At 43.5% G+C, this 24,464-nt stretch overlaps 1 protein-coding gene across 2 annotated transcripts in view; it reads left to right on the forward strand.

Moving 5' to 3' along the window:
• The first annotated feature begins 1,071 nt into the window (after positions 1–1,071).
• SLC38A11 (solute carrier family 38 member 11) overlaps positions 1,072–24,464 on the forward strand; it is a 38,405-nt gene continuing 15,012 nt past the window's right edge. Inside the window, exons 1-6 of one of the 2 annotated variants that reach the window (XM_066577416.1) lie at positions 1,072–1,146; positions 5,097–5,231; positions 8,116–8,181; positions 9,231–9,337; positions 9,625–9,704; positions 21,882–21,952. In XM_066577416.1, coding sequence (XP_066433513.1) covers positions 1,086–1,146; positions 5,097–5,231; positions 8,116–8,181; positions 9,231–9,337; positions 9,625–9,704; positions 21,882–21,952 — 520 coding nt within the window. In that variant the 5' untranslated portion in view covers positions 1,072–1,085. The remainder of the gene's footprint in view (positions 1,147–5,096; positions 5,232–8,115; positions 8,182–9,230; positions 9,338–9,624; positions 9,705–21,881; positions 21,953–24,464) is intronic. The other variant, XM_066577415.1, reaches the window with a different exon arrangement.

The raw sequence follows: 24,464 nt of genomic DNA on the forward strand, positions 1-24,464 counted from the left end.
TACTAGCGCAGTGAGGTGATGGGTGACGCGTTTCAACAGTGGCGACAGCAACGTGAAAGACAAGCCAAGTTGCGGTCGGCCATGCACAGCTGTCATACCAGAAATGGAAATGTGCGGATTGTGACTAGGGAACTGTGTACAGAGCTGAATATCGGCTTCAATGCATTGGAAATGATGATCCACCGATTGGCGCAGATAAGCTGATTGAGATGCTCTGTAGTTCATAGTGTGACAGCTGTGCCATCATAATAAGATAGGAGGCAGTATTTTCAGAGTGACTCTCATATATACCAGGGTCTCCCATGTGTCATTTGTAGCGCTGTGTCCTATTAGGTGAGAAACCATAGGACTCTTGGAGAAACCAGGACTTGGGCATGGATGCAACCTATGAAGCCCCTAAACTTGCACCCAGAGGCATAACTATAGTTTTCGGTTGCACCCAGGCCCAGAAGCCTTAGGGGGCTCATAAGGCCTCTCCTCTCCATGTAAGGAGCCCAGTACTATGAATAAAGCATTATAGTTGGGGGCCTGTTGCAGCTTTGCATTAGGGCCCAGGTGCTTCACGTTACACCTCTGCTTGTATCCCTTTTTTAGGGTTACATATGCTGAGGGTGTCTGTTGCCAAATTCATCTGCCCATTCTGTACTTGCTAAAGTCACATCTGGATGTATTTCCCCATGCAATTAAGAAGGATAGAATTTGTAAAATTCCACATATCTGCAAGGTAAAGGGCATGCTCTGGATTTGCAATTACATGACATAAGCAAAAATCATGAAATAGACTTCTACCTTGGCAAGGAAATGCAGTTTTGAAAATCCCATTACATGCTTCATGCCACAGTAACTTCAGTGCATAATCTGCAGCCGGTGAGGTCTAGATAACCACAATAAGTACCTGGGTTACAAGGAGGAACATTCACTATTAGATACAATGTTCTTCCATGACCAGGCCTCTAAAGACACTGATTCTGTATCTGCATATAGATACTGATCCTTACAACACATACAATATGGCCCTATGCTGTAGATACTCTATGAACTTACTTATCTGCATGCATTTTATCCCACTAGGACTACCTTATTCTATGAAACTGGCTGGATTGCCATTGGGAATTTTACTTCTGCTTGGAGTGGCTTATGTTACAGGTAAGTAACCAATGGCATACATTTCTAATATATGATGACCATTAACTGCAGCAGGGGAAATAGGAAGGGAGTTATGCTTACAGATCTAGTCTGGGGTCCCGATGTTCTTATTAGGTTGTATGTAGCTGATAAAATAGTTCCTGTCTCTTAAACAGAGATGGGGAATGGTCACTGTCTGAAACAGTGTTGTCCAACCTCTGCTGAAATTATCCAGTTTGGGTGCTTTTTTCAGAATCTTCATTTATTAATCATAGTCCATGCAGAGAATGTCTTTTGTTCTGGAGGACTGAATACGTTTGTGCATTACATAAGCAGCCCATTGATTTCTATTGCAATGCCTCATTTCCCCTGTGGTTAGGATTGCTACCTGCCCGGTAATTTACTCTAGAGGTTGGTGCCGGTAATTATTTTTCACTGACCATATTAATGGCCGGTATAAAATAATTACTTGGTGTGAGCACCACCGGCCGGGCAGCAGCCCTGTCATCAAGCACAGCAACTTGCTGTGAAGCTCTGGTCGGGGCGGGATGCTATTACAGTGCTCAGAGAAGATCCTCCTCCTGGTGCCTGTGCTGTGTACACAGATCCTGAGAGGAGGAGTGAGGATCTTCTGAGTGCTGCATTGGGGTCTCATCCCTACCGTACTTCAGAGAGAGTTATTGCACTTGATGACAGGGTTGCTGCTCAGCCAGAGGTTTGGGGTGAAAGGGGGAACTATTATTGTGGTCACTAAAGGGGGCATTATTACTACTGGGACTACTGAGATGGTGAACTATTATTACTGGATCAATTGAAAGGGGGGCATTATTACCATTGGGGTCACTGAGTGGTAGCAATATGGCTACTGGGGCTACTGAGTGGGGTGCTATTACTACTGGAGCCACTGAGAGGGGGTATTATTATTGGGGCCACTGAGAGGGGGCACTATTACTATTGTAGTCACTGAGAGGGAGCAATATGATTTCTGGAGTCATTGAATTGGGTATTATTACTACTAGAGTCATTGAGAGGGGACAGTATTATTGGGACCACTGAGAGGGGGCACTATTACTACTGGAGCGGGAACTATTATTGCTAGGGCCACGGAGAGGGGGCACTACTACTATAGGGCCAATGAGAGATGGCACTATTATTACTAAGGCCACAGAATAATTGAGGTAAAACCTACGTTGTGATAAGCCACACTCCAAACCATGCCCTCTTTTACCTTGGCCTGTATTTTTTGGTCGCAAAGGTGTTAGCCCTTCCTGTGGTGGCAGTGCAGGAAAATTGAACATTTGCTATAGGGCTTTCCCACAGACTACACTTCATTGGTGAGGATCACTGCAGCAAATCACCCTGTGCTTATTGTCGACTCCTAGAAAATGACACATTTTCCTAAAAATAATCCCACACATGTAAACGTGTTGTTTCCAGAAGAACGTCCAGTAATATGATACACAAGCAATGCGCTAAGTATAGAACACCCACAGCCGGCTCTGCTGATGTTCCTCCTGATCGCCATGCTATCAGCTCCCGCCACAGTAGAATAGATATACAGACGTTGCCTGCTGCTTATCTCAGAGCTGAGTTTTGCTCTGGGGCGATCTTGCTCTACAGTATACTACACAAACCTCTCTCAAAGAAATTATCCTGCCATAAACGAGTTAGAAAAACTGAACCTGGCTTACTTTCCATTTGTAGACCCTGAGGGTCTAAGCACAGGAGACGAGGGGACTGGAACAAAAAATGTTAGACTGTTGAAAGGGTTTTAATTAATCCCTTAAGTGACAAACAGCCTTTAATGTTTTGGATGACTGTATCCGGCAATGTACATGTCATTACCATGTGCATGATGCCTACACAGTGGCACAGAAAGTCCCAGTGAGTCTACATGATGGACCTGTAGGCACACGGGCCAATTCTATACAGCATGCCATGAAGTATGCTATGGAATAAAGCTATGAGAAAACAATCTATGTATGGCTCTGTGAAAGACCTGTAGCATACTGAGGTACAGTTTGGGCCTTGAAGCTCCTGGGTCCCAAGGCAGAATATGTAACAGCAGTGCAGGCCTTAGGTTTGATGGCACCCAGTGCATAATTAATCTCCCCATCATTCCCCATTGTAATACAAAAATGATATATTTTACACTGAATTGTACTGATAGGCAGTCTGTCTGTATAGCAAGATAGCAGCATATCCACACCAGAAAAGATCAGTGAATATATACTGTACCAGACCCAAACTCAGTAAATTAATACAATACCAGAACTAAGTTCAGTACATGAATACAATACTAGACCAAAGCTGAGTGCATGAATACAATACCAGAACCAAGCTCAGTGCAAGCTTAATACATTAAATAGATACAATACCAGAACCAAGCTCATAAGATAAATACAGTAGCAGAACTGAACAATTGTGTTGTGCCAGCGCCAATGGGCTGACTTTGGCACTTCACAGCACCAGAGGGAAGGAGACAAAGCCAGGAGCAGCCATTATGCTCCACAAGGCAACACTATCAGCCATTTTTGACTCCTTAAAACCATCACCTTCACACGTGCATCAGTGTTTAATAGAATATACAGTACCTGTATACTTCATTTCAAAACTACATTCTGCAAGTACACCACTAGAGGTCTCCCTACATCCTATCGCTCAAGGTTAGAGGAGTTGTTCGGAATAAAAAAAAAACAGTTGGGTTTTACATTGAATGTTTTAAGAAGGAAATAATAAGTTTCTATCCTAAAGTCCTCATAGAACTGAATGCTGCTGCGTGTAAAGTTTTTAATACACTCAAATCTGTATATCCTCTCAGCCTGTGCAATGTATGGGACACAGGAAGGGTTAGCCATTGCAGACGGTCATAGTAGAGTCTGGGAGGGGAGAGGGTAATGTACAGATTGAGCTCTACATGGCTACATGTGCCAATACACAGCTCCGTGGATGCGCAGGGAAGGGAGGTTTTTATTTAAAAACCCCTCAGTTCTTTTAACGCTATAGCACATCAGGGCTCGTTCACATCTGCGTTTCGCTTTTTTTCGTTTTTTAATTAATATGTTTTGTTTATTTTTGTGTTTTCTTTTAAAATGAAACTGATAGCAAAGTGGAATAAAAACAGAACCAAACAGAAAACTTTGTAACATAGTTTCCGTTTTTTTAACAGATCCTGCAGACAGTGAAAAAATGGACCATTTTACTTTGTTTCGATTTGTCCTGTTTACATCCATCTTTAACTGATCCGTTTTGTCGTCCTTTCCTTTTACTGACGCTCATTTTAAAACACATTTGTTAAACGGACAATACAAACTGAACGGAAAACGAAAACCTTTCTGTTTTAGTGCCGTCACCCATTGACGGAAAGAAACCAAACTGAGCATACAGATGTAACAATCGTTAACTTGACATTCAACATCCTATGATAACTTAGTTATAATGTACTACATTGCAATGAATTTACATATCTTCGTTGCGCCGGTCAAGGTAACGACGGCTCCTTCTGTAACTGAAGCATTGAAGCTCTGAAAATCCCATTGAAATCAACTGGAAGAAAAATGGAACCGTTTTTTCCCCACTTTGCTGCCCCTCTGACAGAAAACTAAAACACTTATATGAACGAGCCCTTACTTAGATGTCTGGGAACCCCACCCAACAGAAGAGTGAATGGGGCTGTGTTGTAGCTCCTATCACAGTGGGTGGGCAGGGAAATACTGTGATGCTCAACTAACACTATGGCTCTTTTATTTAGCAGATCAGTGAACGTTGCGGCCGTTGGTCCCCCTCACAAACAGTAAGAGGAGTGGGATCATGGGAGTACCCCTTTAATAACAAAGGGTGCTGCTAAGTAAAAAGTACTATGCAGTACAAGCCCTTTAACTGCTAGGATGTAGTTAATATTGTAGTAGTGTATTTCCTGCAGCTCCTGTATATTTATGTAACAGATTGCGCTTCCCCATCTGTTTTTGCAGATTATTCTATGATACTTCTGATTAAGGCAGGCGATATGTCTGGCACCAGCACATATCAAGCGCTTGTCAGTAGGACATTTGGATTTCCTGGCTATCTGCTGATATCTGTGCTGCAGTTTTTATATCCCTTTGCTGGTATGATTCATTATTTTTACTGATGTTTAAACTAGAAAAAATAAACTTGAGGATATGAAAGCAAAATCCTACTCATATTACTGTGAAACAGATGTAGCAAAGCCTAACTTGACTTTTAACTTGTTGAGGGCTAAAACAGCTGGGCGTCTTGTAGTCCCATTATGTAGCCGTGAAAATTACGGCTGCATAACTGAACTAAACAAAACCATGGATTTCAATGGTTTTGTTTCCGTTATTGGGATTCTTGCGCATTAATATTAATAGTACGCACGAGAAAAATATATGAATTGCCCTATGTTCCTCGCATGTGGTTAATACTACGTGCAAGAAAGATAGAGCATGACCTATCTCCTGGCTTTTTTATTTCAAACTCGCACACACTAGTGCGGAGTTCGAATAGTTAAAAAAAAAAAAAAAAAATTACTCAGATTCATGCGCTAAAAAGCTCTGTAGCTGCGAGCGTTTTAGCGCATGCGCCCATGTGTTTTTGCCCCAAGATAGCTCTCTATGCCACAGTTTATTAACCCTTCCTATATGGCTTCTGTTTTGTTAAGATGACAACGGTCAGGATAAGATAACTTGCCACACAAAGTTACCACACTAAAGTTAAACTTTGCTCTCTGGCACCTTCCTGCAGCCAAGTTTTATCAGTCTTGCCTCTTCCCCTTTAATTATATTCCAATATTTTACTATGTTTTGGAAAAAATGTATTAAACTTATTTTTCAACTTTTTTGTTGTCCCACTAGAGGACTTCAACTTGTGATCACTTCATCGCTTGTACACTCATTGTCAAAAACATCAAGCATCTAGAAGCAGTTGTTGTAATCGAATGAAACTTTGGGTTTGATTGTAACGTTGATAGAAGTGATTACAATATTAGAGCAAAACGATGATTCATCGCAGAAAACTGAACACTTAAATGGAGGCTCCAGTACCCCGTTGTACCGCCTCTAGCTTGGATACAAGATGTGATATGGGGGACATTGAGGCTCTAGTACTCTGTTGTGTTATTTACAAACATTAAGCGATCGATCACCTTGCGCTCCAGCTGTTCTCCGCTCGCAGCGCCTGGCTGTTATACAGCCGAGAGCTCTGAGCGGAGGATGCAGAAGACAAGCGGGGTGGCCTCTCTGGTCTTCTGCATCCAGCTGTTCTCTGCACAGAGTGCCCGGCTGTTATACAGCCGAGCGCTCCGAGTGGGCTATGGAGAACAGAGCTGGACCGCTATGTTCCTTATACCCAGCCTGTCATCAGGGAGCTGGATACAGCTCAAACAATAGTATCAGCTGTATCCCGCTGTGAATTTCTGATAACTGATCGCTGATCTTTTAGTACGTTGAAAGACTACGATGAGTGACGGCATAACGAAAAATGCACGGTCAGTGCAGTTAGGACACAACGATTATTGCTCAAAAGACGGCTTTTGAGTGAATTTGAGCGAATCGTTGTGTCTAAATCGGCCTTTAGTCGCTGAAGACAACCCGGTTCCACTCTGTAGTAGTCCAGTTTCATTGTTCAAGACAGCAATAAAAACGGAAGCAATGGGGGGTGTTAAAGGCAGTACATGTAATGGGTGCTGTGAGACCAAATGTCCTTTAGCAAAGCTCCTGGAAATGGTTCCGATAGACACAAGGGTCTATAATGATGGCTCCACCTGTCTCTGGATAGCAGACAAAAAAACAGTTGCAGCTGCTCGTGCTTGTCAGATGATCTTCTCTACTGGTGGTCTGTCAAGGGCGTCCAGAGCCCGATCACCTCGTGTGCCCTCACATATTCATCAGTCCCAACACCTCCCGACAGTCTGATCAGAACGGGCAATTTATCAATACGACCATCCAGCTTCTCGCATCGCAATAATGCACCCCTCTCAAACTCTGTTAACTGGGCGAAATCTCTTGGATTGCAATGTAAAGGCGTCTAGTGGTCAACAAGCTCTACACAAGCGGAAGAAGAGGTCACTACATACAAGGAGCTTCTGAGAGCCTTTTACAGGTCAAGGGGGAAACCACTTTTATGGCTTCAGGTGGCAAGACAGTTCATCTAATCACACCACAACTCTGATTATTTCCATATCTGCCTGAGATGTAAGCGCATGACGAATTTTGCAGCAAAACAACAACTCCTTCTAGGTGCTTGATATTTTTTGACAAAGCATGTACAATATACTGCAATCCTGCAATATATTATACATTCCAAAGTCAGCCCTCCCATACAAAATAGCCGTGGGAGCCTTCACTACTTTTCAGGCTGCCATGTTAACCAATTGGCACTCTGCAGTCACATTGCTTACAAGATAGGGGATGACTTGCTGATTGGTTGAGGGTCTCACCGCTGAGATCATGAGAATGAGGGACCCATGTCTCCTTCTTTCTGCCTGCCACTGCGGGGTCACTTCTATCCCTGCAGCAACGTGAGAATGAATGGAGCACTGGCCAAATATACCCGAACGCTTGCCACTCAGCTGTCTCCAGCAGTGAATTTGAAAATTAATGGAGCACCAGTGTGCTTGCACGACCAGCGCTCCGTTCAGTCTCCACTGCGGGGGCTGAGTAGGCTCGCATTTAGGAGGATGAGAGACATGGGATTCCTATTTTTGGGATTGGTGAGGGTCTCAGAGACCCCCAGTGATAGCAAGTTATCTCCTATCCTGTGGATAGAGGATACCTTGCAATTCCACTACAACCCCTTTAATTGCATCTTAATGTATCATTACACATACAGGATACATCATACATGCTCCAAAGTGGGGTTGCCTTTGTTGGACCTCTAGGGACCATTATGGTTGGCCCAGAAGAGTTTTGATCAGTTCCCATTAAACCCTGGGACTGAAAGGATCTATAGAGCTGATATAATTTAATAACCCCAGGCTTCTATATTTTTCAGCAATGATCAGCTATAACATCATCACAGGAGACATTTTACCAAAAATCTTTCAAAGAATTCCAGGCGGTGAGTTTCCTTACGTAGTGTGATATTTTTGTTGTAACCACCCATGATAGTATCATACTGTAGCGTTGAGCGAACATACTCTGCCGAGCTTGATGCTCGTTTGAGTATTAGAACTCGATGGTGCTCATTACTCGAACGAGCATTAAGCCGTGTTCGACCCCACCGCAGTTTTTGGCTCCTCCCCGCTGTGACGTGCCTGTTTTGGCCCCTCCACGCCGTGATGCAGCGCGCGTCATTGGCAAATTTTTTTGTCTGAGAGGCAGGAGAGAGAGAGAGAACATACGAGCCAAGTAAAAAAAAAAAAAAAAAGCTCGGGACCCGGCGTCCCACATACAAAAATGCTCGAGTCTCCCATTGTAGTCAATGGGGTTCGTTACTCGAGTAGAGTTCTCGAATTTTACGAAAAGCTCGACTCGAATAACGAGGACTCGAGCATTTGGGTGCTTGCTCATCTCTAGTAGCTACCATGTGATTCACATGTGTATATATACTGGATTATGTAAGTAGTTGTTTATCACACTGGTTCATTGAGAAATATTCTTCAGTTTGCAAGCCAGTTAAATACATAAAAACATCTAACAAGAGGAGGTACTTGTGACTTTTTGCTACAACATTTTATGTTTTTCTTAGGGCTCCTGCACACTTGTGTTTTTCTTGCGGATTTTTTTCACGCAATTCTCAATGGGACTTTCTAGTGTTAAAAACACATCGCAAGTTAGCACTTTGCAATTTTTGTGCAATGCGTTTTTAACATTAGAAAGTCCCATTGACAATCGCGTGAAAAAAACGCGCAAGAAAAGCGCAAGTGTGCAGGAGCCCTACAGATGGCAGTAAAATATATGTGTTATGCATGATAAAGGAGCTACACAAAAAATGGTAACAAAGTCCGCACAAAGTATAGATAGATTGATAGATAAAACCAACCCGTATGCTACATTTTATAAAATATGTTTTAAAGTCACTTTGATTTGAAGCAATGCTGCCATCCAACAGATGGCGCTGTAGAGGTATTTTTCCATCTTTCTTATTTGAACTTTTCTTGCATGCAGTTACTCCAGGAAGCATACTTGCTGACCGTCACTTCGCTATCTTGAGCACCACAATCTGTATTACTCTTCCAATAGCGTTATATCGGAACATGCGAAGACTGGGAAAGGTATTGATTTCAAACTGTCCTTTCTTAGGGGCATCATGATCCTTGCATTAACATTGTAATGAATAGTTCTTACTTGAGTTGCTTGATAGTGATCATATATAGTATCTAACATCTTACGAATGCAGGCTAGTTTGGTACTTCAAGGGTTTGTCCCAGTTGTAAGAACTCTGGGTAACCCCTTCCCCATGTATTAAAATAACAAATGGTCATATACTCCCCTCTCCCTGCTCCCTCTGTGTCCCGTGACTATTCATGACCTATCCTGACTGTGTCTTGCTCCCCTTTAGGTATCTCTGATGTCACTTCTCTTAACAGTCATTGTCCTGGTAATAGTTATCACACGAACGTCATCTTTTACTACCTCCATGTAAGTACCTAGTTTGTTCATGATGAAAATTAATTGTTCATAGACTTTCGGCAAATACAGTAATTTCTTGAAATATACAGTGTAAGAACATATGTGATACCTACTGTAAATGGATTTAGGGGGGGAAGGGAAATTCTGAAATTCTTATGTGTAATATTACAATAAATGCTGTTTGTATCTCTTTAATTACGTGACGATATTGTATTTAATCTTGGGCTTTGTGTGCTCATTTGTTTGTGTACAGAACATTAGGAGATATATAAAGCCACACAAATGCAAATACACAGTTCAGGTACAATGGCTTTGCCAAGTCTCACGTGTTAAGCCTGGTTTGGTTAGCAATTTTTGAACGATAATCTTTGTGTGCTTACAGCGCAGGGTGATTGCTGAAATGTTGAGCGATCACCTTGCGCTCCGAGCGGGGGATGCAGAAGACAAGCGGGGCCGTTTGTCTTCTGCATCCAGCTGTTCCCCGCTCGCATTGCCCGGCTATTATACAGCTGAGCGCTCCGAGCGGGGGATGCAGAAAACAAATAAAACAGCTTGTCTTCTGCATCCAGCTGTTCCCCGCTCGGAGCGCCCGGCTGTTATACAGTTGAGCTCTCTGAGAGGAGGATGCAGAAGACAAGCGGGGCCGTTTGTCTTCTGCATCCAGCTGTTCCCCGCTCGCATTGCCCGGCTGTTATACAGCTGAGCTCTCCGAGCGGGGGATCCAGAAAACAAATAAAACAGCTTGTCTTCTGCATCCAGCTGTTCCCCGCTCGGAGCGCCCGGCTGTCATACAGTTGAGCTCTCTGAGAGGAGGATGCAGAAGACAAGCGGGGTGGCCCCTGTCTTCTTCTGCATCTAGCTATTCTCTGCTTTGAGCGCCTGGGTGTTATACAGCTGAGCGCTCTGCCTGTCTTCAGGGAGTGGGATACAGCTGAAACAATAGTATGCTGAAAGATCAGCGACAGATTAACGAAAACTGCACGATGTCAGTGCAGTTGGACACAACAATTATCGCTCAAAAGACTGCTTTGAGTGATTTTTGAGCGAAAATCATTGTGTCTAAAAGGGCCTTTACTATATCTGAGAGCAATATATGTGAGTAGTATAGATAAAGCGTGAGACATTGAGCTTGAGATTATATAGTTTTCTCTGATGGGAGTCAATATTTTCATGTAAAGAGCTGTGTAATTGCTTCCAGAACCCATATAAAAGCCTGTGAGTCCTGCCTCCCGACCCACACACAGAAAGCTTGTGAGTCCTGCTTCCTCACAACACACAGAGAAAGCCTGTGAGTCCTGCTTCCTCCACACATAAAGAAAGCCTGTTAAGACTGGTTGAGACGCAACGATAATTGCTCAAAAGATGTCGCTCAAGCGACTTTTGAGCAACCATCGTTGTGTCATTTACAGTGCAAGATGATTGCTCAAGATGAGCGATCACCTTGTGCTGCCAGCGGAGGATGCAGAAAATAAGCGGGGTGTGCCCGCTTGTCTTCTGCATACAGCTGTTCTCCGCTCCGAGCATTGGGCTGTTAATCAGCTGAGCGCTCGGAGTGGAAAATGCAGAAGACCAGCGGCGTGTCCCCGCTTGTCTTCTGCATCCAGATGTTTTCTGCACGGAGCGCCCGGCTGTCATACAGCCGAGCGCTCCGTGCCAGGTATGAAGAACAGAGCTGGACCGCTCTGTTCTTCATACTCAACCCGTTATCAGGGAGCGGGATACAGCTGAAAGACAACGATGAGCGACGGGATAACGAAAACTGCACGATGTCAGTGGAGTTACACACAACAATTATCGCTTAAAAGAAGTCTTTTAAGCAAATAACGATAATCGTTGTGTCTAAATGGGCCTTTAGTCCTGCTTCCCCACCCCCACATTGAGAAAACCTGTGAGTCCTGCTTCTTCCACCCACTCAGAGAAAGCCTGTGAGTCCTGCTTCCCCCACCCACACACAGAGAAAGCCTGTGAGTCCTGCTTCCCCACCCACACATAGAGAAAGCCTGTGAGTCCTGCTTCTATACCCACACATAGAGAAAGCCTGTGAGTCCTGCTTCCCCCACCCACACACAGAGAAAGCCTGTGAGTCCTGCTTCCCCACCCACACATAGAGAAAGCCTGTGAGTCCTGCTTCCCCCACCCACACAGAGAAAGCCTGTGAGTCCTGCTTCCCCCACCCACACATAGAGAAAGCCTGTGAGTCCTGCTTCCCCACCCATTTAGAGAAAGCCTGCGAGACGTGCTTTCTCACCCACACAGAGAAAGGCTGTAAGTCCTGCTTCCATACCCACATAGAGAAAGCCTGTCAGTCCTGCTTCCTCCACCCACTCAGAGAAAGCCTGTGAGACGTGCTTTTCCACCCACACATAGGACTCACAGCCTTTCTCTGCTATTCCACTCCCACATAGAGAAAGGCTGTGAGTCCTGCTCCCCCACCCACACGTAAACAGTGATCCAGAAGTTGTATTCATTCTAAAAGGGTATTAATAAAAATTACAGGTCACCACACAAAAAATGAGCCCTCATTGAACCCAATTGATGAAAAAATAAGAAAGCTATGGGGGTTAAAAGATGGTGAAAGAAAACAATTTTTTTAAGTTTTTTCTTTTTCTTAAGTCTCCCTACATTAAGACATAATTGTACTGACATACAAAATGAAAATGTAACTTTTAGTGCACTATGAAAGTTGTAACAGCAACCCACCCCTCCCTCTCCCAAAAAAAGAAATTGTGTAATTGCATTTTTTTCCATTCCTCCCACAACATTTTTAATGTTTTCCAGCACATTACATGGTACCTTAAATGGTTTAGTTGAAAAATACAACTTGTCCCACAAAAAGCAAGTCTTCATGCACCTATGAAACTGGAAAAGTGAAAGAGCCATGATTTTAAGGAGGGGAAAAAAAGAAAACGATAAAGATCCACAGCAGGAAGGGGTTAATCCCTACCCTGTGGATAGAGGATAGATGTCTTTGATGGTAAAAACCCCTTTAAGTCTCTGAAGGGGAAAAATACATCACACAGATTCCTAAGGAATTTTTTTCCCCATGAGCGTCTGTCCTTAAATGAACTCTTGTTCGGAGTTTTTCAGCACGATGAAGATGCCCATTTTTACAAAGTGTTCTGAATTGAAAATATTCATAGACTGTAAAGTATCGGCTACGGTGTCCTTGTTGCCATGGAAATATAACATACTAAGAATTATTCTGTCATATAGAAACAATAATTATTTCTTAAAAACAGAACCAAATGTTTCATCAAATTCAAGGACAACTGCGGACTATGTAATGGAAGATGATGAACACCACTGCCTACTGAGCTCGAGGCATTCCTACTAGAGATGAGCGAGTATACTCGCTAAGGCACATTACTTGAGCGAGTAGTGCCTTAGCCGAGTATCTCCCCGCTCGTCTCTAAAGATTCAGGGCCAACGGGGGGCGGGGAGCGGCGGGGGAGAGCGGGGAGGAACGGAGGGGAGATCTTTCTCTCCCTCTCTCCCCCCCATTCCCCGCCGCCCCGGATCAATGGCCGGGTATTAGAGAACCCTTAGGCCTCATGTCCTCGGGCTGGTTTGATTTGTGGAACCCGCCTGGGACACCCATAGGGAATCATGGGGCATCCGCAAATGAATTTAAGCATACAGATTTGTTTTGCGGACCTTTTGTTCTGAAAAACAAATCGCAGCATGCTCGTTTTTGTACAGATCCTGCACTGACGGCTTCCATTGACGTCAATGGAAGCCGTCCAATCCATGGCACGTCCGCAGCTGACACTGCGCACATGCTGCGGATCCCTCGGGAAAGCAGGGGATTTAAAAAGAAAACTCTACTGCTCATGGCCGACGGCGAGCCGTGAGGACCATGCGCAGTACAGCAAACCCAGAAGGGGAGAGATCCGCGTGGTCGCTGCTGCCAGGGAAATACAGGTAAGCATGGGTCACTGGTCATGGGCAGGGCTGGATTTAGACCCCCACGTGGACATGATGGCTAAATGGAGGTGCATAGAGGGGTCAGCCAAGGCCTACAGATGAGTGAATTTCTCCACCCAATAAAATACACCCAACGCATTCTAATAACTGGTGAATCATCACTTAAATAATGTCAGAATGTCCTGAAGTCTATGATGGGTTTTGTTCTCTACAACCACCACAAGAGGGCAGCAAACGTAAGGCTTTTTTTTAATAGACTTCTGTTTGCATTGAAAAAATAAACTATAAATACTTCTCCCTTGTTTGTACAGCTTCTGTACTTTGAAAGTTACGGATGCCACGAAAAATACTATCAACACTGAGCAAAAATAGTTGTTTTCTTTACATTTTCCCTAAGCCAGAGGTTTTTTTTTTTTAAAGGAACATATAGAATATAGTTTATGTTTTCTATTACAGATAATGCCCCGCTCGCTGTAATAGTAAAGCATTACTTTATAAATTTATTTAATTTATAAAAATATTTTAAAAAGGTAAAGCGTAGTAAGTGAAAATACAGATTTTATATGTAATTCAGCTCCAAAACAATAACTATTGTTCATAGATGGTCTTTAAAGTGTCCATGGGGGCCACTGTGCTAAAATAACAAAAGGAGCAATATTTAGCCATAATCTGGCGTGTGATGGAGCCTCACCATAATCCCGGTGTTTCCCTGGATTTCCTGCGACAAACGCACTCCGCAGTTTGCGCACCTTTTACCTGCGCTGTGATTGGTTGAGCAACAAGGACATCTTACTGTCAGACAGTTTTCCTAAATGAATTTTTTTTTAATTTCTTTTTCCACTGATATCAAATTTGTGTATCTGAGTGTCATTAAATGTGAGCTATGAGTATTTCAAATTGGGAAGATCATTTGTTATAATCCTGTAGATGCAATACCAGAACCAAGCTCAAAACATAAATACAGCACCAGAACCAAGCTCATAAAATAAAGACAGCATAAACCAACCTCAGTGCATATATAGAATACCAGAACTAAGCTCATAAAATACAGACAGTAGCAGAACTAAGTGATCGTCTTTCAGGGCACTAATGGACTAACAGCGGCACCTTGGAACATGATAGAAGAGGAGATAGAGCCAAGAGTAGGATGATTCATGTAGCTCAACAAGACACTGCTGTGCAGAGGAAGAAGATAATTTGGCCAGGCAGACCTAAGGCAGGGGATTGCCCCTGGCTTAGATTTGCCTGGTGCTCCCCTCTACATATCTGTGGCCCATGGGTTGCACATAACTATAGGCGGTCATACATGTAGGTTTGTTCACAGGTTTGTCCTAGTTTATGGTGGTTGTAGAATCCACCTCCCATATTGGGGATTACTGACATGCTTCATGTCAGAGACACAGTGCTTTCCCTGGTGCAGGGACTTCATCACATTCATTACATACCCTGAGTCAGCTGCGGTGAGCTACAAGAATATTGTCCCTGGTGGTTAGTGGTACATTCAGCATCCAGTGCTTTGTAGTCCGGTTGAATAATCCCAGTATTTAGGGTTTTTTTTTTAGCTCTTACTACATTAAAGCGACCTTCCTGTCTCAGGACAAAATCTGTTCCAAAACTGTGCAATTAACTGGCATCTACCATTTGTGCCTGTGTGCCGGAAATTCACTGGATCCTGAGCCCCTCTTTGGTCTTATTAAGTCCCCATAGCCTAGGTTGGTGCGTATTATGCACCAAAATAGGACAGGCTGTGTTTTTTTTTTCTACACATGTACAAAAAGACGCAGGTGTGACTGGCCCAATAGAAATCAATGGGCTTTTAGCACCACGTATTACTCGTGTGAAAAATATGTGCATAATACTCCGGCCACATACACCCATGTGAGTAAGCCCTTGCACAGTATGACTGTTGCTCCTGTGCTTTTATGTGAAGGTGGAGTACACCGGAGATTTTTTTTGCCTGCATTCACTGTGAACAGGCAGTTGGTCAAAGATGAACGACTGCCTGTTATCACTGAGTGAGACGTCGTTCATTTGTTGTTGCATTTCAGTAAGCTGAAATAAAGCGATTAACGACTAATGAGTGATTTCTCATTCAGTACCGTCGGCTCCTGCTCTTACAAGGGACTACTAGCTCTGAAAATCTGAATTTTTCGGCTGACAGTTGACCCATGTAAAAGTATCCTAAGAAGATGATTCCACCATGTTAGGCTGCTTTCACATCTGCGTTGGGGATTCCACTTTCCTACTCCTTTTGAGGAGCAGAAAATGGGAATCCCCATGGCCCAAGGTTTGGATGGAACCAAACAGTAGCGGATGGACCTTCTTGACTATAATGGGGTCCAGACGCTTTCTGCCCAGCTTGCTGGCTTTTGGATGGAAGAAAATGTGCTACATGCAGCAATTTTCCTTTCAGTTTTCTCAGCCAGAGAATACTGTTACGGAACCTCTGGCCGTGGATGTGAAACCACTCTCAGATGCTTAGAAAGCATATCAAGGGAGTGGGTCTGCCTTCGGTGGCTACCCACTAGCGATATTTTTTCCTTTGTAAGCAAGCGGGGTGCACTTGCCTGCGGATCGCCAACTCTCAGACTGGAATGGGCACCGACCACATAAAAGTACTCTCTGGAGACGCGGATTTCCTTTAAACCCTGGCTCCTGACAGTCTTTATTCACAGTACAACCAATGTAAACAGAGTCCATATAACGTTCTTCAACAAAGCATAAAAGTCCACATACATACCCCACCTGGGTGTTAAGGTTAGGGTGGTCACCCCTGTCGGACTTTGGCCTTTCCTAGACCACTGGCCTGCAGCAGCTTAGCTCTGCTGCACAGGTCCTCTCTAAGTAGGGTAGGAATGCGCCACAAGGTCTTCAAAACTCCGACGTGGTTTCACAAGTACCCGATCCACGTATTAACAGGAGAGCTGCAGGACATTTAAAGGGTTTCCCTAATGTAGGGTAACCCTCACAAAGAAATATATAACACAATATTGTTAGAGAAAAATTTGTCTCCGCGCTACGTGGTACTTGTATTGAATGCGTGGATATACTTTATAGTTAGCGATAAGCATAAAGGCGAGTGGTAGTATAAGAAAGACACTTACTGGGAAGGAGGGGGGTATGTAAACAGATGCCCCTTCCTTGAAGTGCTGACTCCAATCACTGATGAAGGTACACGCTGGTGTGTTGGATCAAGTCCAAGGTTTATTTCATAATCCACTGGTTGTGGAAAACGTAACAGGCAACGCGTTTCGGTGTCTGAAGTGACACCTTTCTCAAGCCAAGTAATGCATAAAAATCATATAAAACATATACATAAAATACTCACATTTATATTGAAATCGAAAATGAAAACTCTGTGCATCCATGGGCAGCGCCATATTGTGGGCGGGACCTGCCATGACAGCATGTGATGTGTTGGTGGGGGGAGGAGCCAGCGTGGGAAAGTATAATGAGCTGGGGGGGGGAGAAGGGGGGGGAAAGGATAGGGGAATGGGCCCACCAGTGGAGTTATTAGTGGAACAAGCCTATAAAAAAGCTTTAAAACAAAATGATGGAAAAGACACGACAATAAGGAATAAAAATAAAGAAAAAGAAAAATATGATTCAAAATTGTCAGATAGTCAACCAAGATTTATAACAAAATACAGTACTCAACATGCCAAAATCAGAAAAATCTTTCAAAATCATTGGAGTATTCTCAAAGAGGACCCTTTTTTACAGATTCCACTTTCCGCCAATCCAACCCTTACATTCCGAAGGAATAAAACTATTAAAGAACTAGTAGCCCCCTCATGCCCACATAGACGGATCCAAAACATCAAAAAGAGAAGAAAATTGAGAATAATAGGAAATTACGCCATTTTAAACAATATAAAGGGTACTTTCAGATGTGGAAAACCTAGGTGCAAGTGTTGTTCCCTCATTACCCATGGCAGAAAAGAGATAAAAGTTCAGTTGGACGGCACAACACACTACATCAAAAACTTACTAAATTGTGCCACTAATTATATAGTTTACTATCTTGAATGCCCATGTGGTCTAGGTTATGTGGGACGCACTATCAATGCATTGAGAATACGCATCGGACAACATAGAAACAATATAACCAAGGGTTTCCTTAACCACAGCGTTTCCCGGCATTCCCTCCAACATCATGACTGTAATTTCGCCGGTCTAAAAGTAACACCCTTAGAAAAAATTCATTCAAAACGATTCTCTCTTCTTAAAGGGGTTGTCCCGCGGCGAAAGCGGAATTTTTTTTTTCCACTTACCCCCGCATTCTGCCCTGTTAAAAAGAAAGCATAGGTTAGTTTTTAAAAATGGCATTGCGCTTACCTGCATCAGCGTTCTGCAGCTTCTTCTTTTCTTCTTTTAAAGATGGTGCCGCTGGTCTTCTCCCACAGTGCACCGCGGGTCTTCTCCCATGGTGCACCGTGGATTTTCTTCTCCTTCCTTGCATTCCATTGCCGATTCCAGCCTCCTGATTGGCTGGAATCAGCACACGTGACGGGGCGGAGCTACGATGACAACACGGTGACCAGCTCTCCGGCACGAGCGGCCCCATTCACCAGCCAGAAGACCGGACTGCGCAAGCGCGTCTAAAAACACCAGAAGACAGCGAAATTAGACGGCACCATGGCGACGGGGACGCTAGCAACGGAGCAGGTAAGTGAATAACTTCTGTATGGCTCATATTTAATGCACGATGTACATTACAAAGTGCATTAATATGGCCATACAGAAGTGTATAACCCCACTTGCTGCCGCGGGACAACCCCTTTAAGAGAAGAGAGATGTATTGGATCTATAAGATGAAGACTTTGGCCCCAGACACCGAAACGCATTGCCTGTTACGTTTTCCACAACCGGTGGATTATGAAATAAACCTTGGACTTGATCCAACACACCAGCGTGTACCTTCATCAGTGATTGGAGTCAGCACTTCAAGGAGGGGGCATCTGTTTACATACAGGTCCTCTCTGGCTTTCTCAGGCAACATCTCCCTGGGTGTAGCAGGAATGTACCCTTATATCCAACTTCCTGACCACACCTGTGGGCGTTTTCCCTTTTCTCAGGCACCAGAATGCCTGTCTGTTGCCCCCTACAGTTCATTCTCTGTAGTGCACCTCTACACCTTCCATGCGAGAGTGAGTGAAAACACATGATTATGAAACTAATGATTTTCAATGGTTTCATACTCATTTGTAATTTTTACTCTTAAGTCTCCGAGCGCATAGAAGAAATCTGCGATATCGCTCAGTGTTTTCAATGGGGCTGGCGGCAGCAGCGCTGGGCACATTGAAAACATAGGGAGACCACAGGGATAAAAGAATCCTCTGCCACAGCTGTCACAGCTGTGGCAGAAGTCTGTGATGCTATCCCATTGCTTTCAATGGGGTCGGCACTGCTGCGGCCCCATTGAAGGCAGCGGGTTACAGGCAACCCCCACAGCGATGATTTTCGGGAAAGGGCTTGAAATATAAGCCCTTCCCTGAAAATCAGCCCTAGCTGTAAAATAAAAAAGTTTAAAAAATTATACTCACCTAGAAGAGCTGTCCGGCAGTCTCTCCAGCACGGTCGTCTTCTGCTGTGTTCTGGGCTGGACTCATTGGCTGAGTGCTCAGCCAATCACAGGCAGCGCTAAGTCATTGAACGACAGCTGAATGCTGCCTGTGATTGGTCACAGCACTCAGCCAATCACAGGCAGCGCTGAGCCATTCATTGAACTCAAACTCCATTTGCAAAGTGACTGCAAGTCCTACACTAACCATACGACCAAGTCTTCTTCTGACAAATGACAACTTCTTGTCGCTTTCACTTTTTGCCTGACTTTTTGCCACTTCTTGGCTAAACATATGACCTGTATACTCCAGAGCATCTATTTATTAGACATAATGGTAACAAAAGATATAGAGAGTTGTGAAAGTTTTGAAAAGCTAATTAAATTAGAATAATGACTCAGTTAGTTACTAATAAAAAACAGTCTGAGCTTTTCCGTATCAAAGACTTTTTTTTGATTTGTGGATATTGTAGCGTGCTGATAGAATAGCTGTGTAAACAACTGCGGTAAAAGCAAAGAACTGACTAACTGTGGGAAAGACCGGCCCTGAAAATCAGAGCTTGGGAATCAAAGTGCAGAATGTTTTGCTTGAGTGGGCTGAGAGTGGGAGAATCAAGGAAATGGACGATAAGAAGTGATTTTTTTTCCCTGGGCTTTCTTTCTCTTTAGCTTTTCACATAAAAGCTCTCCAGCTATGTGGGTGTATATAGTATATAGTGTGAATATAATATTAGTCATTATGCATGTGATGTATGTCTTGTTATTATTACTATCTTTATTATTAGTGTGTATCAGTAGGACACATTTTACCCAAAAGATGCCTACAGTGTCCTTTTTGCAACCATTTGGTTGGACAAAAATATGGAAACACCACACAAAATGCATGTGTAGTGCCCCAAAACTATGGGCCCCTTTCATAATAGTGTGCTTGCGTTTGTCTACTGTATTGTCAGTGCCTTCTGTGTTGCATGAATGATATGTATTGCATAGCTGCAGCACTGAAAGACTTAACTGTCTGATGAGTGAGCTGACTGTCTGGAAAATGGATCTGTTTGTTAGTCAGGTGATTGCATGATATATAGGTGATTGAAAAGAATTCTGTTCTTGGCTTGCAAGAGAGAGGAGTGTTGAGGGTTCTGCAAGGGAGCCACACAGGCACTTTCAGCCCTGTGTGGCCCAGAATGGAGGAGGCTGAGAGATAACCAAAGTATACCCTGGGCCGACTTCACCCAGGAGATGTCAGTGTCACCCTTGAACAAGGGGAGAGAGGGAGAGCGAGAGAATTAAGAGCCGCCATGCAGCGCACCTTTTCCTAAATGTGAGTGTTGACCAGTAGAGAGTTGACGAGAAGAAAGAGTGTTGCCGGGATCAGGACCCACAGATTACAGGACTGTGGTTTCTCCTGTCCACCTGTGAATCCTCCCTGTCACACCATGTTCAGTTTTGCACTGTTTTACTGGTGGCATGTATCCTTGGATTGTAACCCAGTTGCTTCAAGTAAACGAGCTTCACCGATCATTCCCAGTTTTTGCTGTATATGGATACATTACTAATAAATATACTCCAGTAAATCCATAAGTCTTGGAACAAGAGCACAAAGGCCTATTTTTACTTTTAGCATTATTATATAGCGCCCTGCCTATGCAAGAAATAGGCCATATTGCCCATGCGCCCTCCTTGTGCTTTTAACTTGGATTCTCTCAAGACCCTGGACCACCGGATAAAAGACCATTAACGAAAACCAGGACTCCAGGGTGCTAGCGGGTAAAGCCCTGTAATAGGAACCCCGCTAAGCACCAGGTAAGTCCCCACCTTGCCCTACATATCATTGTGCATATTACATCTCTAGATGCTTGCCCACTCAACCTTGTAGTTAATGTGTCTTAAAGGGTTTTTTCCACTACTTAAATTTGCTTCACAACTGCTCTGTCCTTCCTGGTTACTGCTGATCAGGACATGTGACTGCTGCAGCCAATCACTGCAGTGATGTTCTATAGCCAGTGATTGGATGTAGCAGTCACATGTTCTAGTCAACAGCAATCAGGAAGGACAGAGGGGTTATAACGCAATTTTGAGTAGTAGGAAAACTCCTTTAATGAAGGTCCTTTTGCACAGGCTAATTGCTCCTCCCAACAATCGGGCTGTGGAAAGGGACCAATGAACAGCGAGTGAACGAGTGAATGTCCCTAGCGAGGATAAAAATGCATATTGATCGGCAGTACATTTCTCTATGTGAACAGGAAGATGTCCAGGGGGCCCACAGGGACAAACAATTGTACTAGTGATCATTCATCCCAGTAAGCCAATTATTGGCCTTTGTAAAAGCAAGTAAAACAAGCATGAATGTCAATGGGCACTCGTTAGATTGGACCGAGAACTTGGCTGATCTAAAAGAACCCTTATTTTACCTTGCAGATACATTAAATGAATAATACTACTTGGTTGTGCAGCTGCACATATATGGCATTTGTCAGTGCTTGCTCCATAACGCCTAACTCCATCTTTTTGGGACCGCCCATAAGAGGTGGGGCCCGTGCGGTTTTGCATATAAAGGGTTTTATCCAGAGTGGAACAGGGTTGGGGCTTAGATATTGGGAGCCATACTTCAACTTCTGTGTTAAACTAATACACGAATACGTGTTATACTGTATCTTATACCATCACCATATGGTAACCTACTGTTATTGCTTGTATTACAGACCACATACTGAAGGGGCCTGGGTGTTTGCAAAGTGGAATGCAATACAAGCCATCGGAGTCATGTCTTTTGGTAAATATCTGAGCGTACATTGTCTTTATGATTGAGGTCTACTTCATTTAAAGATACTGTTACTCATGACACTAAATTCTCATGTCAGTCATGTGATGTCCCTTCAGAGTTGCGGTTACTGAGCGGATTTACTAATACTGTCTAATTAGACAATGAAAACTTAGACTAGAAAGTCTTAAAATGTCCCGGATTTATCACAATGACTCTGCTGAATGATAAATCTATCGAATTTTCTTTCTAGTCTAATTGTATATCCCCTATAAGTATATAACAAAAACTGCACCCTTCTTGGCACTATTTTTGTGACATGGTTTCGTATTTAGGTCACACCCCTTTTCCCATGAAGGAACACCTCTTTGTTGGACATGATGAAAAAAAATAGTCTGAAAATATCTAAAATGCATAGCAAATAGCCTATTATACTGTGCCCAAAAGAGCATGCAGTGATTGTTTCTAACGCATTTCTACAGAATCCAGCAAAACATTTATGAGCTTCTCCCATAAAAATATTGTTTCTAGTTAAATAAAGTACATAAAATAAAATATTTCTATCCTCAGATATTCCAGGACTAATATTAGGGCCCTTTAACACAGGCAGATAACTTGTCAGACTCCCGTGGTCCAGCGGCAATCTAAACGATTGTCGTTCAGTCTAAATGCATGCAGCAACTGAACAGCAAACGGTAATTTGTACACTTAGGGCTCCTTCACATGGATGTATTTGCACACACAATACATAGAGAATGGAAGCAATTGATTTCGATGGGTTCATCCTCACTGCTCTTTTGTGCCTGTGGCTGCAAAATGTCCCCATAGAAGCCTATGGGAAGTGCAATTGCGCAACACACAATGTAATTTCATGAAAAAGACAACACATGTGGACCTCTTTAGGTTAAAAGCCTTTTAAATCACGTCAGGGGGTGTCCTGTGCCCATATGAACATGCCCTGCCAGCACAAAAATTACAGTAAAATTCGCTGATACACCTATACAACTGCCTGTTTACTGTGGATGGAGGCAGACGGGTCGGAACAATCTGCCTCCATTCACTGAGCGATGATCATTCCTGTGTAAAAGAACGGGTATGATCATTGCTGGGACCATGTGTACGCATCTACCTCCAACAGGTCATCCCATGTAAATGGGCCCTTAGAACAGCACCCCCTGCTACCTCTATTCTGTCATCATCTCAGTAATTGCTGCACCCACCAAGCCTTCTTACTTCCTCTGCTTCACTTGGTATGTGGAGGGATTCCTGGTGGTTGAGCGGCTGCTTCTGAAGTTGCTGCGTCTTCTCTGTTTGTCCAAGGCGATGCTGAACAATTGCAGTAATGCTGTCTCGCTCTCTTATCACTCGCTTAGCATCTCTTCTGACATTAGAGAAGACGCAGCAACTTCAGTACCAGCTGGCTCACCTCACCAAGGATCCTTCCACACAGCCAGTGGAGCAGAGAGGGAAGCAAGAGGTGGATACAAAACAGAAATGAGAGCACTATTCTAACATTAATCCTAGAATATCCACAGGTAGAAACATTTTTTTTATTACATGTAGATACAAAGATTGTTTATAATCGTTGGCTAGATTTCACTAGAAACAATATTTTAGGTGGGGCAACCCCTTTTAAGAAGCATGCCTGTATGGCTCTGTAGGAACTCAGGGGTGTACAACTTGAAGATTGTATGCAACTGTAATATGATGGAGCACATGAGGATTTGCCTAGTAGCACCCATGAAACAGCCCACTGATGCATTAAAGAGCCTCAAGCTAGCATGCCCTATGCGGTAGTGAGAGAGTCTTACTCCTTGTTGAACTCTCTTGGCCAATAGGCAAAGACAGCATGCATTGACCCTATGACGTGCTATGCAACATTTTTATGCCTATGTCCTACTCTTTAGTATGCTCCTATGTCATGCAACTTAAAGGTGGAAATATTAGTGAATGTTGAAAAATAAGCCAGAGGAGCCAAAAACCATAGGAAGCACCATGACAAAAACATACAACCCTTATATTGAATCCACCCAGGTTTTCTGGGGATTTGCCATGTTTTTTTCTTAGACAGGGAAATCCAGTCAGATCAATGATATTTTACAGAATGATGAGCAGCGCCAATGGGGTATAATTACTCTAAAGAGCACTTAAAAGTAACTTCTGCAAATCAATGGCAATGTGAGAGCCCAAATATCCAATGGACAGGGGGCCACAGAAAAGTAGCCCTGCACCGCACTCTTATGAAAGCTGTCTATAAGAAAATCTGTCTGTGTTGCCCATAGCAACTAATCACAGCACAGCTTTCATTTCTTATATTGCAAAGGTAACATGAAAGCTGTGCTGTGATTAGTTCTTAGGGGCTCTGTCTGGTTAGTTTGAAAAAAAAGTTTTACAGAGAGCATATTTATCATTCCATTCCGAGCATGCTCAGAGCATGGCAAACATAGAAACCAGGTATTGTGGCGGTTCTGGGATCGCTTCGCTTTTAGGTAGTCTGGTGCAGGTCTTGTGTGTGTTTCTGTCT

The sequence above is a fragment of the Eleutherodactylus coqui genome, chromosome 8, assembly GCF_035609145.1.
Source record: "Eleutherodactylus coqui strain aEleCoq1 chromosome 8, aEleCoq1.hap1, whole genome shotgun sequence".
NCBI lineage: Eukaryota > Metazoa > Chordata > Amphibia > Anura > Eleutherodactylidae > Eleutherodactylus > Eleutherodactylus coqui.